We start from the raw sequence: 15,331 nt of genomic DNA on the forward strand, positions 1-15,331 counted from the left end.
GTGTTTTTCAAAGTTTAGAACAAGCCCATTTGCAGGAAATCAATTAATGACTTTTTCAAAGACCTTATTTGTATAATTTTCAATTGCAGTTTCTTTTACTGGATTAATAATGATTAATAATGATGCTTGTATCATCAGCAAACAGTGTCAGTTTAGCTCCTTGTTTCAGATAAGAAGGGATGTCGTTCACATATATCAAGAACAAAAGGGGATCCGTGATTGAACCCTGTGGAACACCTAATGTAATTTCACCCCAGTTAGATGAAGTGGCAAACTTATTTAAATCACTTGACCCATATAAAGAAACTTTTTGTTTCCTGTTTTGTAGGTATGACTTAAACTACTCATATGCTATTCCATTTATACCATAGAATTGTAATTTCTGTAACATAATGTCGTGGTTCACACAATCAAATGCTTTGGACAAGTCACATAAAATTCCTATTGGTGACATTTCACTATTTAAAGACTCTATTATGTGAACGGTGAAATTGTATGTTGCTGTCTCAGTGGAACAGCATTTTTGAAATCCGAACTGTGATTTACTAAGTATCCCATTACTGTTGGATTGTTAACCACTGTTGAGTACATTAGTTTCTAGAAGATTTTTGAAAATACTGCAAGCAAGGATACTAGCCGATAATTACTGACATCTGTGTTGTCCCCCTTTTTGTAGAGAGGCCTGAGAGTGGCATATTTTAACCTATCTGGGAAAATACCAGACTTATAGCTAAAGTAGACATAAAATCCAATTGTGTCTTTATATCAACCTGTATCTGAAGACATATATAAATAACGAGGAACAAATGTTACCTTGCTATTTGTAAGACTATCAATAGATTTAAATTGTGATGGCTAAAAAGTCTGTATTCTAGAAGCCAATACAATAAAATAATTAATTAGTTAAAATATTATCGCAGGGAAAATTTTGCCTTCTATTGCTAAATTCCTTGATCGAATATCCAGAGACGTTGATGTGTTGTTGTGTTTTGGTGTGAGCGATAGTTTTTGCAGTTAATGTATTTGCGGTTGTGCAGTAGGTTTAGCATTCGTGTTGTCGTCCTTATTTGTGAGCTGATTGAAGTGTAATTGTAGAACCCCAACACAAACCTGTTACCATTCCGTATACATTCAGAAACGAAAATGAATCCGAAGTTTCACCCTGCCCCGGACGATGATCCTTTCGAAGGTATGAAAATAGGTAACTGGATGATTTTGGACGATATCGATGAGCGAAGCAGCTGTAGTAAGTGCGGGAAGTCCAGAAAATATTTTTGTTACACATGTTATATTGCGGTTGATGAGTTACAATCTCGCATTCCTAAGGTAAAGGTGAGCAGATTATCACACCATTAAATAATTACAGCGATGAGCAGTGGTGTTATAATTTACCATACTGCTTGATTCCTTAAATGAATCGGATTGGAGATTTCCATAAATCTTCGCACATTTTTAGCCTAGGCCTAGTCACTTTAATTGTTTAATTATCATTTGTTGGCGAGAGATTGTTGTGAAAGCGCATAAAAATGAGTAACTCCTTTAATACTAAACGATTTCTTCTGCGGCATACATTATTTATTCAATTGGAAATTGTATCATTCACCAGACACAAATAGGCCTATTGTTCCAAAAGTGTGTCCAGTTTGTACTGCTTAGCTTGTGTCCAGTGATATTTTACAAGCCAAACATTTTTCATAGTTATTACATTTATTGACTAGCGTGTGTCATGTAGCTGAGTATAAATATCTCATTTTATGAACAAATTACATCTTCTGTAACATTTTCAACTACTTAACAGTGCTCACAGCAGGTTATACGTATTAGCCCACCACTTCCACTGATCATCATAAAAAATTTACTATATTTGTGTTGCTGCCTACACCAGGAAGTTGTGTATATACAAGAATATGTTAAAGAACCAAAATAGAAAATCAACAGTCCTAATTAGAAAAAAATTGTGCCTTGGATACAGTACACTAGCTATTCATATATAAATATTCACAGCTGAAGAGCTTAGTGCTAATAAGTGCCAACATATAAGCAGTTTTGTGGAGATACAGAGCAGCTGGCCATATATATATATATATTTTACAATGCTTTTGTTGGTTTCAATTTGAATGCTGCATCTGCATTCTATTCTACCTTAATTTTGTACATATGGGTACAGCATTTACACTTTTAGCCTAACTGGTGAATTGATGCAGCGTATCGTTCAACATGTGGCCAACTTACCAACACAGTCAGCAAAAAATGTTGTACTGATGAAGATGGGCATAAATAAAGGTCTGGAAAAAGTGGATAGCTGCTGTAGTTTTACAAGTTATTTAAGCCACTGCCACAGAACCCAATTGCCATTAGGCCTAACATGGATAAATTAATTTTTAAATAAAGAACAAAAATGTTTTGTTGAGAAAATTTTTGTAAATTCTGCTTTGAAAATATTTTCTTCCTCCAACCTTCTGTTTAAGCAGAGTGTGCGTCACAAGACATGATTCTTAGATGATTCAAATGTCATTTCATTCATTCCACAAGGAGAGCCCCAGAGTCGCACATGTTGATGCTGTGATGCTTCGATCTTCGGCTCACATTTGTGGCTATACGTGAAAACTATTTGAGTAGACTTTTGCACTATGCCTGTGGAGAGCTTTCTCATACAATTCAAATAGTAATTTCCTGCCATGTAAAAAATTTATTTTAAACACTGAAGTTTATTCCATAACATACAAAGTATAAGGTTCTGACATCTTGAATTCCTGTGTAGCCATTAATGACTATGAGTTGTGACAGTGTAACAACAGACAGGAATGTACTATAGTTATTTTATATGAAAATAGTTGGTAATGCAACAGATTTAAATTTTTTACAGAAATCCAAAAATATATAACAATATAATTATAATGTTATTACAGTTACTGATTCAAAATGCATTAGTTATTTCTTTGAAGCACTAATCAGATGCATTTTACAGTTGCCGGTGAAGGTTGATATAATAAAACATGCACGTGAAATTGATGGGAAAAGTACTGCTGCACATGCTGCAATTCTTGCTCCAGATGACGTAAAGATTTACACGTATCCAGATATACCACACTATGAAGAGGAAGAGAAGGTAAACTACATTTTCAGGTGTATTTACCATGCCAGCCTCTTGATTTAGTATTCAATTGTTTTGTTTCCTGTGAAACTTGGGCTTCCACATATGCGCTGATGCTATAAATTGTCACTTCTGGGCATTGGACAATTGGTATAGTGTGCAATTTACCCGTTTTCTCATTCTGGCGTAGTCATAATCCTGCGTGCAGTGGTTTAAAATTGTCTGAATGCTACAGAACAAACATTTTTAAAAACGGTAATTTGGGTGGGGGGTCAAGAGTTCAATTCTAGTTGTCGACTTTGACCAGCGATGTAATGTAATGGCTGCGGTGATGTTACCTTTTTGGTGCTTATTCTCAAAGTTCAGTTGTTAGTTGACAAAACCAGCAAATGTGAAAGCAAGAAACCTAGTTGTAGTGACACAGACTGATCTTTAGTTTAGCTCAAGTTCTAGATTAAGTTGCAAGGTGAGATTTAATTATGAGTTGGCAAAAGCGAAGAATGTAAGAGTAGAATACCTGGTTGTGGTGACAGTCTAATCTGAAGCTTAGCCCATATAGGCCTATAGTCACAATGTTGTTTATGATGTTATTGAATGTTTTGTACACCACAGGTCAGATCCGGTGACTAGTACTGAATATTTAACTTCATCCATAAATGGCTTTATTCATTTGGTTTCTATTACTTGTTGTTGAAAACAGTCTTGCTCTTCTTGTAAATTAATAGTGAAGTCCATTACAAGGGATTTTAAACAAAAACAAGTGGAAGGGAAATTGTATGGTGATTGGCTACTTAAGAGTGGCTGTGGGAATAATTCAAGGAGCTGTCTGTTTCATAATGAACATGTCAGTGTAGAAAACTTGTGGTGATTTTATTACTTGTGAGCTAAAAATAGCTTTGATGTGTACAGAAAGATAAGTTGTACAAAAAAGCAAAAAGAAAATTCATTACAACTTTTACAAGTTAATGGGTTAACTGACAACAGATTTCATTTTAAGAATAAGCTAAAGTATTGAGGAACAACATAAGAAAGAAAAATACTGTATGAAATATTAGAGCTGGGAGGAGCACTTACGAAACAGGTTAAATTTTGTCATGTAGGAAATAAAGTCACATATGTAAGCTGTTATTAGGTACATTCAACTTATAACATCTCGGGTTTTTTTCTGTTACAAACTAATAATACGAAAACAGTGAAACTTGTCACTTCTTAACATAATCTCCATTCAGCCATAAACATTTTTCACACCAACGCCGTGATTCCATAGCTATTGCAAACACTTCTTTAGGAGTCTGGTTTTATCACCAGAAAATCGCTGATGCAGTAGTGTTAATATGCGACTGTGGCGTATGTGTTTCATTACTGCAAACAACCAAAAGTCTATAGGAGACGGCTCAGCTAACTAGAGAGCATGGGAAATCACCTCACTGTTGTTGATGAAGAAGAAACTGCAGTGTCTCGTTCGCCTGATGGGGTGGTGTGTTGTCTTGGTGAAAGAGAACACGTGCAGCCTTTTCAGCATGAAATGCTGTACATAGCTTATTCTTCAAAACATCTTGGTGGGATGCACCTGTCACTGTAGTGCCTTTTGAAACAGAATGAGTAAGGTTTGCGCCATTGCTGTCCCAGAATATGGCCACTTTAATTTTTTCAGCACTGGCACTTACCTGAAAGGTTTTTAGTGGCGAAGAGTGCATGTGCTTTCATTGAGCCGACTGGCGCTTCAATTCATGATTGAAAACATCTTGCATGTCTCATACATTGTCACAATTGATGAAAAGGAAGTCCTATTCTTGCCTCCGTTACATGTCAACATTGCCAGCAATGTGCCACATGCACAGCCTTGTCATCATCTGTCAGCATTCGTGGCACCTATCTTATGGACCCTTTCCAAATTTTTAGATATTCATGCAGGATTGTGTGCACAGATCCTATGGAAATACCAACTTTGAAGGCAATGTGTTTCACACTTATTTTGCAATCCTCCAAAACAAATTTCTCCACATACTCAATCGTGTCATCAGACTGACTGGTGTGAGACTGACATTGTCTTGGTTTGTCGCCGCACAACATTCTGCCTTCTTTGAACTGTCACACCCATGATTGTACGTTAGACACATTCATGACACTCTCACTGCATATCTCACTCGGCTGGCAGTGAAATTCAATCAGTGTCACAGGACACAAATGGGAGAAACGAATGATTACAAGCTATTCCTGTAATGAAAACATTATTTTAATTATCAAAAACAGTTCTCACTCTCACCACTGCTGCTAGAGTTCTGCATGATGTACTGTACAATGCTACCATTTCTGCCACACACTCACAATGAGTGCATGCATATTTTAAAACAAACTGCATGTCTCTGTCTGTTTCCAGTTCTGAGAAAAACATTGAAAGTGATATAATTTGAAGGCATGTCATAGAAGAATTTAAGTGATGGGCTTCCACTATGTGACAGAAAGCTGCAACAATGGAATGTATTTTCTGATGTTATATATTGACCCTTAAGTAATAATAATAATGGCGGAATCTCTTTTACCATCAGTCTACAGAAAAGGGCAAATAGTTAAGTAAAACCTCTACGAACATTCTGTTGTTGAAGGATAGAAAAATGAAGCACGATTGTGGATTACAAAATAAAGAAGTATTAGCCAAACTGAAGAAGTGACGGTATTATTACAAAAGTGGAAAAGACTGACCTGAAACTTAGAAATTATGTAGATGTTTATTGCATTTTTTTCTGCTACATCTACATCTATACTCCGCAAACCACTGTGAAGTGCATGACAGAGCATATGTCCCATTGTACCAGTTAGGGTTTCTTTCTATTCTGTTCACTTTTGGGGCATAGGAAGAATCCCTCTGTGTGTGCTACAAACATAGGGGTTGTAGTATATTCATAGGGTCATCTTTTCAAGCCAATTTTTGAAACTTTGTAAGTAGGCTTTCTTGGGATAGTTTACACCTATCTTCAAGAGTCTGCCAGTTCAGTTTCTTTAGCATCTCTGTGACAGTCTGCCATGGGTCAAACAAACCTGTGACCATTCGTGTTGCCCATCTGTATATACATTCAATATTCCACGTTAGTCCTGTTTGGTATAGGTCCCACACACTTGAGCAGTGTTCTTAGAATAGGTCACTCGAGTGATTTGTAAGCCAATTTGTGTATGTAGATTTATTGCATTTCCCCATTATTCTACCAATAAACCAAAAACTACTGCGTGCTTTACCCATGACTGAGCCTACACTCAGGTGTTCGTATGGATTGTCTGATTCATTGGTATCATAGCCATAGGATAGTGTGTTTTTCATTTGCAAAGTGTACAATTTTACATTTCTGAACATTTTGGTCTGAAACACAAGGAGGATTTGACAAATATAGCAGATGATTAATTTGGAAGATGTTCCATAAAATTTTGGGCGTGTAGCCACATAAATTCAGTTCCTTCTTCTAATATTTTGGCTGAATACCATCCAGCCATCTTCAAAGTGAGCTGAGATGACTAACGCTCCAGCACTTGCTCTGTCCTTTTAAACTCGAGGGTCGAACCACTGCGGATGTTGCCAAAGATACACGAGGCACCAGAGACGTTGATAGGTGGCAAAGAGGTGTAACATATGCATGAAAATTAAAACTGGCTGCGCAGTCGATCCACACGGTGAAATTGATGTGTCATGGAGAGATGTACCGTCGGGAAGTCTTTACGATTTAATTACAGAAATTGCCAGATTCCATTATTTGTCCAAGCTTAAGCTGCTATCTCTATTAATTAAATTCTTCGCCAACCAAACTTCAGTTGCTTCTTTCACTACTTAGTCCCAGAAAGATAAAGTCGAGGATAAAATTTCGATATTATCGTACACCATAGAGAGCACAGTGTCAGTACAGTGCTCTGCCACATATTTATTAGGTTGTAAGAGACGGGTGTACCTGTGGTGCTCTGTGCATCTCTCCTGGACTGAATGTGTCATCTGTCCGATGTATGAATGACTGCAGTCAGCAGAACAAGTAAGATGCGAAACTTGTTGAGCAGTTATGAAGGCTCACCCACAAAGGATTAACATATCTGTGGCAGAGAGGGCTGCACTGTGTAAACTTCACCAGGATTCTGAGACAGTGGTTCTTCCAGCTGATAAAGGTAATGCCACTGTCTTAATGTCTTATGATGACTATCATGAAAAAATTAACAGTTTACTGAGTGACAGCAGATACCGGAAGACCAGTAAAGACCCCACCAACCAGGTGGTAAGGAAGACTGCTTTCCTTCTGAATGCCTCCCTCCTTCCACCAGAAGTTGTATGAAGATTGAAACCAAGTGGTGCAATTCCTCCAAGGCTTTATGGACTTCCAAAGATCCACAAGAATGGTGTTCCGCTATGTCCGAAAGTGAGTAACATCGATTGTGCCAAACACTTAGTGATGTTATTAAGGCCTCTGGTGGGAAAATGCGCTCATCACATATGTAGCTCTGTGGACTTCATTGACAAACTGATTTCACTAAAACTGAAAAATTCTTATATGTTAGTCAGATTTGATGTAGTGTTGTTGTTCACAAAGATTCCTCTTTCGGAATCATTCTCTCTCATTAGAAAGACTTTCGATAAAAAGATTTCAGCTTTATTTGAACATGTTTTCACCTTGACATTTTTTATTCTATAATGAATTTTATGAACAGACTGATGGTATCACCATGGGTAGTCCTATGTCACCCTCGATGGCCAGCTTTTTTATGGAGGACTTCAAGGAGAAAGCGCTGGAATCTGCTAACTTGAAACCTACAGTGTTTTGGACGTATGTTGGTGACATGTTTGTAGTGTGGCCCCGTGGTGAAGACAAGCTGAAAGAATTTTTAAATCATCTGAATTCTATCCACAGACAAATTCAATTCACAGTGGAAATTGAAAAAGATGGATGTCTTCCATTTTTGGATGTGTTGATTCGGCGCAAAGATGATGGCACTTTGGGACATGCAGTGTATCGAAAACTAACCCATACGGATTTATATTTAAATGCAAATAGCTGCCAGCATCCTTCGCTGACAATGAGTGCACTCAGAACTGTAGTACACAGAGCACACATCATTGCTGACAAGAGCAGTCTGGAAGACGAGCTTCTACACCTGAGAAGAGTTTTTGAAGCCAGTGGGTACTCTCCCCAGCAGATACGTAAGACACTACAAATGAAATCAACAGTGGACACAAGAAAAGCGGACGAAGACACGGAAAGTTTTAAATCCATGGCTTTCCTGCCATATGTGGAAAGACTTTCATCAAAAATAGGATGGTGGGGTTTATAAGATCCCCTGTGAGTGTGGCCATTCATACATCGGACAGACGACACGTACAGTCCAGGAGAGGTGCACAGAGCACCACAGGTACACCCGTCTGTTACAGCCTAATAAATCTGCAGTGGCAGAACACTGTATTGACCCTGAGTATTCTATGGTGTATGATAATGTCGAAATTTTATCCTTGACTTTATCTTTCTGGGACTCGGTAGTGAAAGAAGAAATTGAAAATCCGTTGGCGACAAATTTAATTAATAGAGATAGTGGCTTCAGCTTGGACAAATCATGGAATCCGGCAGTTTCTGTAATTAAATCACAAAGTCGTCGCGATGGTACAGCTCTCTGTGACACATCAATATCACCGTGTGTATCAGCTGCATAGCCATAGATTTAAATTCCATGCATATGTTACACTTCTTTGCTGCCTACCAACGTCTCTGGCACCTTGTGTAGCTGTGGCTGCATCTGCAGTGATTGGGTCCTCAAGTTTAAAAGGGGTATTAGTCACCTTGGTTCACTCTGAAGATGGCTGGATGGTATTCAGCCAAAATATTAGAAGAAGAAACTGAATTTATGTGACTGCACACCTGAAATTTTGTGGAACAGTCTTTACCCTGCAAAAGCATGAAGATGCACTATTTTGAAGATATTTTCCATTATAATTACCATATTGTTAATTTAATTTTTCCATCAGTGCAGAAATATTGTTGTAATGTTTAAATAAAATTTAGTCCACAGTCTTGGTAAATGGTGGGATGGTTCCTTCATCAAGGCCATGGCTGACCACCTGCCCACAGTTTTAATCTGCCAGGAAGTTTCATATCAGCGCACACTCCGCTGCAGAGTGAAAATCTCATTCTGGAAACATCCCCCAGGCTGTGGCTAAGCCATGTCTCCGCAATATCCTTTCTTTCAGGAGTGCTAGTTCTGCAAGGTTCGCAGGAGAGCTTCTGTAAAGTTTGGAAGGTAGGAGACGAGGTACTGGCAGAAGTAAAGCTGTGAGTACCGGGCGTGAGTCGTGCTTCGGTAGCTCAGTTGGTAGAGCATTTGCCCGCGAAAGGCAAAGGTCCCGAGTTCGAGTCTCGGTCGGGCACACAGTTTTAATCTGCCAGGAAGTTTCATATCAGCGCACACTCCGCTGCAGAGTGAAAATCTCATTCTGGAAACATCCCCCAGGCTGTGGCTAAGCCATGTCTCCGCAATATCCTTTCTTTCAGGAGTGCTAGTTCTGCAAGGTTCGCAGGAGAGCTTCTGTAAAGTTTGGAAGGTAGGAGACGAGGTACTGGCAGAAGTAAAGCTGTGAGTACCGGGCGTGAGTCGTGCTTCGGTAGCTCAGTTGGTAGAGCATTTGCCCGCGAAAGGCAAAGGTCCCGAGTTCGAGTCTCGGTCGGGCACACAGTTTTAATCTGCCAGGAAGTTTCATATCAGCGCACACTCCGCTGCAGAGTGAAAATCTCATTCTGGAAACATCCCCCAGGCTGTGGCTAAGCCATGTCTCCGCAATATCCTTTCTTTCAGGAGTGCTAGTTCTGCAAGGTTCGCAGGAGAGCTTCTGTAAAGTTTGGAAGGTAGGAGACGAGGTACTGGCAGAAGTAAAGCTGTGAGTACCGGGCGTGAGTCGTGCTTCGGTAGCTCAGTTGGTAGAGCATTTGCCCGCGAAAGGCAAAGGTCCCGAGTTCGAGTCTCGGTCGGGCACACAGTTTTAATCTGCCAGGAAGTTTCATATCAGCGCACACTCCGCTGCAGAGTGAAAATCTCATTCTGGAAACATCCCCCAGGCTGTGGCTAAGCCATGTCTCCGCAATATCCTTTCTTTCAGGAGTGCTAGTTCTGCAAGGTTCGCAGGAGAGCTTCTGTAAAGTTTGGAAGGTAGGAGACGAGGTACTGGCAGAAGTAAAGCTGTGAGTACCGGGCGTGAGTCGTGCTTCGGTAGCTCAGTTGGTAGAGCATTTGCCCGCGAAAGGCAAAGGTCCCGAGTTCGAGTCTCGGTCGGGCACACAGTTTTAATCTGCCAGGAAGTTTCATATCAGCGCACACTCCGCTGCAGAGTGAAAATCTCATTCTGGAAACATCCCCCAGGCTGTGGCTAAGCCATGTCTCCGCAATATCCTTTCTTTCAGGAGTGCTAGTTCTGCAAGGTTCGCAGGAGAGCTTCTGTAAAGTTTGGAAGGTAGGAGACGAGGTACTGGCAGAAGTAAAGCTGTGAGTACCGGGCGTGAGTCGTGCTTCGGTAGCTCAGTTGGTAGAGCATTTGCCCGCGAAAGGCAAAGGTCCCGAGTTCGAGTCTCGGTCGGGCACACAGTTTTAATCTGCCAGGAAGTTTCATATCAGCGCACACTCCGCTGCAGAGTGAAAATCTCATTCTGGAAACATCCCCCAGGCTGTGGCTAAGCCATGTCTCCGCAATATCCTTTCTTTCAGGAGTGCTAGTTCTGCAAGGTTCGCAGGAGAGCTTCTGTAAAGTTTGGAAGGTAGGAGACGAGGTACTGGCAGAAGTAAAGCTGTGAGTACCGGGCGTGAGTCGTGCTTCGGTAGCTCAGTTGGTAGAGCATTTGCCCGCGAAAGGCAAAGGTCCCGAGTTCGAGTCTCGGTCGGGCACACAGTTTTAATCTGCCAGGAAGTTTCATATCAGCGCACACTCCGCTGCAGAGTGAAAATCTCATTCTGGAAACATCCCCCAGGCTGTGGCTAAGCCATGTATCCGCAATATCCTTTCTTTCAGGAGTGCTAGTTCTGCAAGGTTCGCAGGAGAGCTGTAAAGTTTGGAAGGTAGGAGACGAGGTACTGGCAGAAGTAAAGCTGTGAGTACCGGGCGTGAGTCGTGCTTCGGTAGCTCAGTTGGTAGAGCATTTGCCCGCGAAAGGCAAAGGTCCCGAGTTCGAGTCTCGGTCGGGCACACAGTTTTAATCTGCCAGGAAGTTTCATATCAGCGCACACTCCGCTGCAGAGTGAAAATCTCATTCTGGAAACATCCCCCAGGCTGTGGCTAAGCCATGTCTCCGCAATATCCTTTCTTTCAGGAGTGCTAGTTCTGCAAGGTTCGCAGGAGAGCTTCTGTAAAGTTTGGAAGGTAGGAGACGAGGTACTGGCAGAAGTAAAGCTGTGAGTACCGGGCGTGAGTCGTGCTTCGGTAGCTCAGTTGGTAGAGCATTTGCCCGCGAAAGGCAAAGGTCCCGAGTTCGAGTCTCGGTCGGGCACTCCGCTGCAGAGTGAAAATCTCATTCTGGAAACATCCCCCAGGCTGTGGCTAAGCCATGTCTCCGCAATATCCTTTCTTTCAGGAGTGCTAGTTCTGCAAGGTTCGCAGGAGAGCTTCTGTAAAGTTTGGAAGGTAGGAGACGAGGTACTGGCAGAAGTAAAGCTGTGAGTACCGGGCGTGAGTCGTGCTTCGGTAGCTCAGTTGGTAGAGCATTTGCCCGCGAAAGGCAAAGGTCCCGAGTTCGAGTCTCGGTCGGGCACACAGTTTTAATCTGCCAGGAAGTTTCATATCAGCGCACACTCCGCTGCAGAGTGAAAATCTCATTCTGGAAACATCCCCCAGGCTGTGGCTAAGCCATGTCTCCGCAATATCCTTTCTTTCAGGAGTGCTAGTTCTGCAAGGTTCGCAGGAGAGCTTCTGTAAAGTTTGGAAGGTAGGAGACGAGGTACTGGCAGAAGTAAAGCTGTGAGTACCGGGCGTGAGTCGTGCTTCGGTAGCTCAGTTGGTAGAGCATTTGCCCGCGAAAGGCAAAGGTCCCGAGTTCGAGTCTCGGTCGGGCACACAGTTTTAATCTGCCAGGAAGTTTCATATCAGCGCACACTCCGCTGCAGAGTGAAAATCTCATTCTGGAAACATCCCCCAGGCTGTGGCTAAGCCATGTCTCCGCAATATCCTTTCTTTCAGGAGTGCTAGTTCTGCAAGGTTCGCAGGAGAGCTTCTGTAAAGTTTGGAAGGTAGGAGACGAGGTACTGGCAGAAGTAAAGCTGTGAGTACCGGGCGTGAGTCGTGCTTCGGTAGCTCAGTTGGTAGAGCATTTGCCCGCGAAAGGCAAAGGTCCCGAGTTCGAGTCTCGGTCGGGCACACAGTTTTAATCTGCCAGGAAGTTTCATATCAGCGCACACTCCGCTGCAGAGTGAAAATCTCATTCTGGAAACATCCCCCAGGCTGTGGCTAAGTCATGTCTCCGCAATATCCTTTCTTTCAGGAGTGCTAGTTCTGCAAGGTTCGCAGGAGAGCTTCTGTAAAGTTTGGAAGGTAGGAGACGAGGTACTGGCAGAAGTAAAGCTGTGAGTACCGGGCGTGAGTCGTGCTTCGGTAGCTCAGTTGGTAGAGCATTTGCCCGCGAAAGGCAAAGGTCCCGAGTTCGAGTCTCGGTCGGGCACACAGTTTTAATCTGCCAGGAAGTTTCATATCAGCGCACACTCCGCTGCAGAGTGAAAATCTCATTCTGGAAACATCCCCCAGGCTGTGGCTAAGCCATGTCTCCGCAATATCCTTTCTTTCAGGAGTGCTAGTTCTGCAAGGTTCGCAGGAGAGCTTCTGTAAAGTTTGGAAGGTAGGAGACGAGGTACTGGCAGAAGTAAAGCTGTGAGTACCGGGCGTGAGTCGTGCTTCGGTAGCTCAGTTGGTAGAGCATTTGCCCGCGAAAGGCAAAGGTCCCGAGTTCGAGTCTCGGTCGGGCACACAGTTTTAATCTGCCAGGAAGTTTCATATCAGCGCACACTCCGCTGCAGAGTGAAAATCTCATTCTGGAAACATCCCCCAGGCTGTGGCTAAGCCATGTCTCCGCAATATCCTTTCTTTCAGGAGTGCTAGTTCTGCAAGGTTCGCAGGAGAGCTTCTGTAAAGTTTGGAAGGTAGGAGACGAGGTACTGGCAGAAGTAAAGCTGTAAGTACCGGGCGTGAGTCGTGCTTCGGTAGCTCAGTTGGTAGAGCATTTGCCCGCGAAAGGCAAAGGTCCCGAGTTCGAGTCTCGGTCGGGCACACAGTTTTAATCTGCCAGGAAGTTTCATATCAGCGCACACTCCGCTGCAGAGTGAAAATCTTATTCTGGAAACATCCCCCAGGCTGTGGCTAAGCCATGTCTCCGCAATATCCTTTCTTTCAGGAGTGCTAGTTCTGCAAGGTTCGCAGGAGAGCTTCTGTAAAGTTTGGAAGGTAGGAGACGAGGTACTGGCAGAAGTAAAGCTGTGAGTACCGGGCGTGAGTCGTGCTTCGGTAGCTCAGTTGGTAGAGCATTTGCCCGCGAAAGGCAAAGGTCCCGAGTTCGAGTCTCGGTCGGGCACACAGTTTTAATCTGCCAGGAAGTTTCATATCAGCGCACACTCCGTTGCAGAGTGAAAATCTCATTCTGGAAACATCCCCCAGGCTGTGGCTAAGCCATGTCTCCGCAATATCCTTTCTTTCAGGAGTGCTAGTTCTGCAAGGTTCGCAGGAGAGCTTCTGTAAAGTTTGGAAGGTAGGAGACGAGGTACTGGCAGAAGTAAAGCTGTGAGTACCGGGCGTGAGTCGTGCTTCGGTAGCTCAGTTGGTAGAGCATTTGCCCGCGAAAGGCAAAGGTCCCGAGTTCGAGTCTCGGTCGGGCACACAGTTTTAATCTGCCAGGAAGTTTCATATCAGCGCACACTCCGCTGCAGAGTGAAAATCTCATTCTGGAAACATCCCCCAGGCTGTGGCTAAGTCATGTCTCCGCAATATCCTTTCTTTCAGGAGTGCTAGTTCTGCAAGGTTCGCAGGAGAGCTTCTGTAAAGTTTGGAAGGTAGGAGACGAGGTACTGGCAGAAGTAAAGCTGTGAGTACCGGGCGTGAGTCGTGCTTCGGTAGCTCAGTTGGTAGAGCATTTGCCCGCGAAAGGCGAAGGTCCCGAGTTCGAGTCTCGGTCGGGCACACAGTTTTAATCTGCCAGGAAGTTTCATATCAGCGCACACTCCGCTGCAGAGTGAAAATCTCATTCTGGAAACATCCCCCAGGCTGTGGCTAAGCCATGTCTCCGCAATATCCTTTCTTTCAGGAGTGCTAGTTCTGCAAGGTTCGCAGGAGAGCTTCTGTAAAGTTTGGAAGGTAGGAGACGAGGTACTGGCAGAAGTAAAGCTGTGAGTACCGGGCGTGAGTCGTGCTTCGGTAGCTCAGTTGGTAGAGCATTTGCCCGCGAAAGGCAAAGGTCCCGAGTTTGAGTCTCGGTCGGGCACACAGTTTTAATCTGCCAGGAAGTTTCATATCAGCGCACACTCCGCTGCAGAGTGAAAATCTCATTCTGGAAACATCCCCCAGGCTGTGGCTAAGCCATGTCTCCGCAATATCCTTTCTTTCAGGAGTGCTAGTTCTGCAAGGTTCGCAGGAGAGCTTCTGTAAAGTTTGGAAGGTAGGAGACGAGGTACTGGCAGAAGTAAAGCTGTGAGTACCGGGCGTGAGTCGTGCTTCGGTAGCTCAGTTGGTAGAGCATTTGCCCGCGAAAGGCAAAGGTCCCGAGTTCGAGTCTCGGTCGGGCACACAGTTTTAATCTGCCAGGAAGTTTCATATTAACCAAGATGACAGAATTTAGTAGCTGTGCTCCAGTCAAAAGTGAAATAAAACATTCCAGCCTTTACCACATGTACCTAGCTAGGAAAAACACCAGACTGATTGGCCCAGTGGCTTACATTGCCTCCATGAGAACAATACAAGTCATGCCGCCTATCAACAACAGATGGTGACATGTGCCCGTTTGAAACATTATATCAGAAATAATTGAAAGAATGACAGTTAATTTTAAAAACCAAATATGAAGGAAGAGAACTTAATGTTTGTCGACAAGTGTCTACTTTGATAGAGTCAAAGTAGACGGTTGTTGAAAAATAAGGGTAGCTCATGATTTATGTAGAAGTTTTTAGAAACATGCAGTTAAAAACCTTCTGTCAATATGATGTTGGTAAGAAATTGATTAAAAATATTAATGCCAAGCTGAAAAAGAAAACAGTGCTCTGTAA

At 42.8% G+C, this 15,331-nt stretch overlaps 1 protein-coding gene and 17 non-coding genes across 21 annotated transcripts in view; all 18 read left to right on the top strand.

Annotated features, from left to right (window-relative positions):
* The first annotated feature begins 961 nt into the window (after positions 1-961).
* Positions 962-15,331, top strand: part of LOC126162821 (tRNA-uridine aminocarboxypropyltransferase 1) — a 32,345-nt gene continuing 17,975 nt past the window's right edge. The window contains exons 1-2 of one of the 4 annotated variants that reach the window (XM_049919568.1): positions 962-1,332; positions 2,969-3,109. In XM_049919568.1, coding sequence (XP_049775525.1) covers positions 1,144-1,332; positions 2,969-3,109 — 330 coding nt within the window. In that variant the 5' untranslated portion in view covers positions 962-1,143. The remainder of the gene's footprint in view (positions 1,333-2,968; positions 3,110-15,331) is intronic. The other 3 variants (XM_049919569.1, XM_049919570.1, XM_049919571.1) reach the window with 3 other exon arrangements.
* Trnas-cga (transfer RNA serine (anticodon CGA)) lies at positions 9,406-9,480 on the top strand. The gene has a single exon. It is a non-coding gene; the product is annotated as a tRNA-Ser (tRNA).
* Trnas-cga (transfer RNA serine (anticodon CGA)) lies at positions 9,707-9,781 on the top strand. The gene has a single exon. It is a non-coding gene; the product is annotated as a tRNA-Ser (tRNA).
* On the top strand, positions 10,008-10,082 carry Trnas-cga (transfer RNA serine (anticodon CGA)). The gene has a single exon. It is a non-coding gene; the product is annotated as a tRNA-Ser (tRNA).
* Positions 10,309-10,383, top strand: Trnas-cga (transfer RNA serine (anticodon CGA)). The gene has a single exon. It is a non-coding gene; the product is annotated as a tRNA-Ser (tRNA).
* Trnas-cga (transfer RNA serine (anticodon CGA)) lies at positions 10,610-10,684 on the top strand. The gene has a single exon. It is a non-coding gene; the product is annotated as a tRNA-Ser (tRNA).
* Positions 10,911-10,985, top strand: Trnas-cga (transfer RNA serine (anticodon CGA)). The gene has a single exon. It is a non-coding gene; the product is annotated as a tRNA-Ser (tRNA).
* On the top strand, positions 11,209-11,283 carry Trnas-cga (transfer RNA serine (anticodon CGA)). Its single transcript has one exon. It is a non-coding gene; the product is annotated as a tRNA-Ser (tRNA).
* On the top strand, positions 11,510-11,584 carry Trnas-cga (transfer RNA serine (anticodon CGA)). The gene has a single exon. It is a non-coding gene; the product is annotated as a tRNA-Ser (tRNA).
* Trnas-cga (transfer RNA serine (anticodon CGA)) lies at positions 11,771-11,845 on the top strand. Its single transcript has one exon. It is a non-coding gene; the product is annotated as a tRNA-Ser (tRNA).
* Positions 12,072-12,146, top strand: Trnas-cga (transfer RNA serine (anticodon CGA)). Its single transcript has one exon. It is a non-coding gene; the product is annotated as a tRNA-Ser (tRNA).
* On the top strand, positions 12,373-12,447 carry Trnas-cga (transfer RNA serine (anticodon CGA)). The gene has a single exon. It is a non-coding gene; the product is annotated as a tRNA-Ser (tRNA).
* On the top strand, positions 12,674-12,748 carry Trnas-cga (transfer RNA serine (anticodon CGA)). The gene has a single exon. It is a non-coding gene; the product is annotated as a tRNA-Ser (tRNA).
* On the top strand, positions 12,975-13,049 carry Trnas-cga (transfer RNA serine (anticodon CGA)). Its single transcript has one exon. It is a non-coding gene; the product is annotated as a tRNA-Ser (tRNA).
* On the top strand, positions 13,276-13,350 carry Trnas-cga (transfer RNA serine (anticodon CGA)). The gene has a single exon. It is a non-coding gene; the product is annotated as a tRNA-Ser (tRNA).
* On the top strand, positions 13,577-13,651 carry Trnas-cga (transfer RNA serine (anticodon CGA)). The gene has a single exon. It is a non-coding gene; the product is annotated as a tRNA-Ser (tRNA).
* Positions 13,878-13,952, top strand: Trnas-cga (transfer RNA serine (anticodon CGA)). Its single transcript has one exon. It is a non-coding gene; the product is annotated as a tRNA-Ser (tRNA).
* Positions 14,781-14,855, top strand: Trnas-cga (transfer RNA serine (anticodon CGA)). The gene has a single exon. It is a non-coding gene; the product is annotated as a tRNA-Ser (tRNA).

This window comes from Schistocerca cancellata, chromosome 2 (assembly GCF_023864275.1).
Source record: "Schistocerca cancellata isolate TAMUIC-IGC-003103 chromosome 2, iqSchCanc2.1, whole genome shotgun sequence".
Lineage (NCBI taxonomy): Eukaryota > Metazoa > Arthropoda > Insecta > Orthoptera > Acrididae > Schistocerca > Schistocerca cancellata.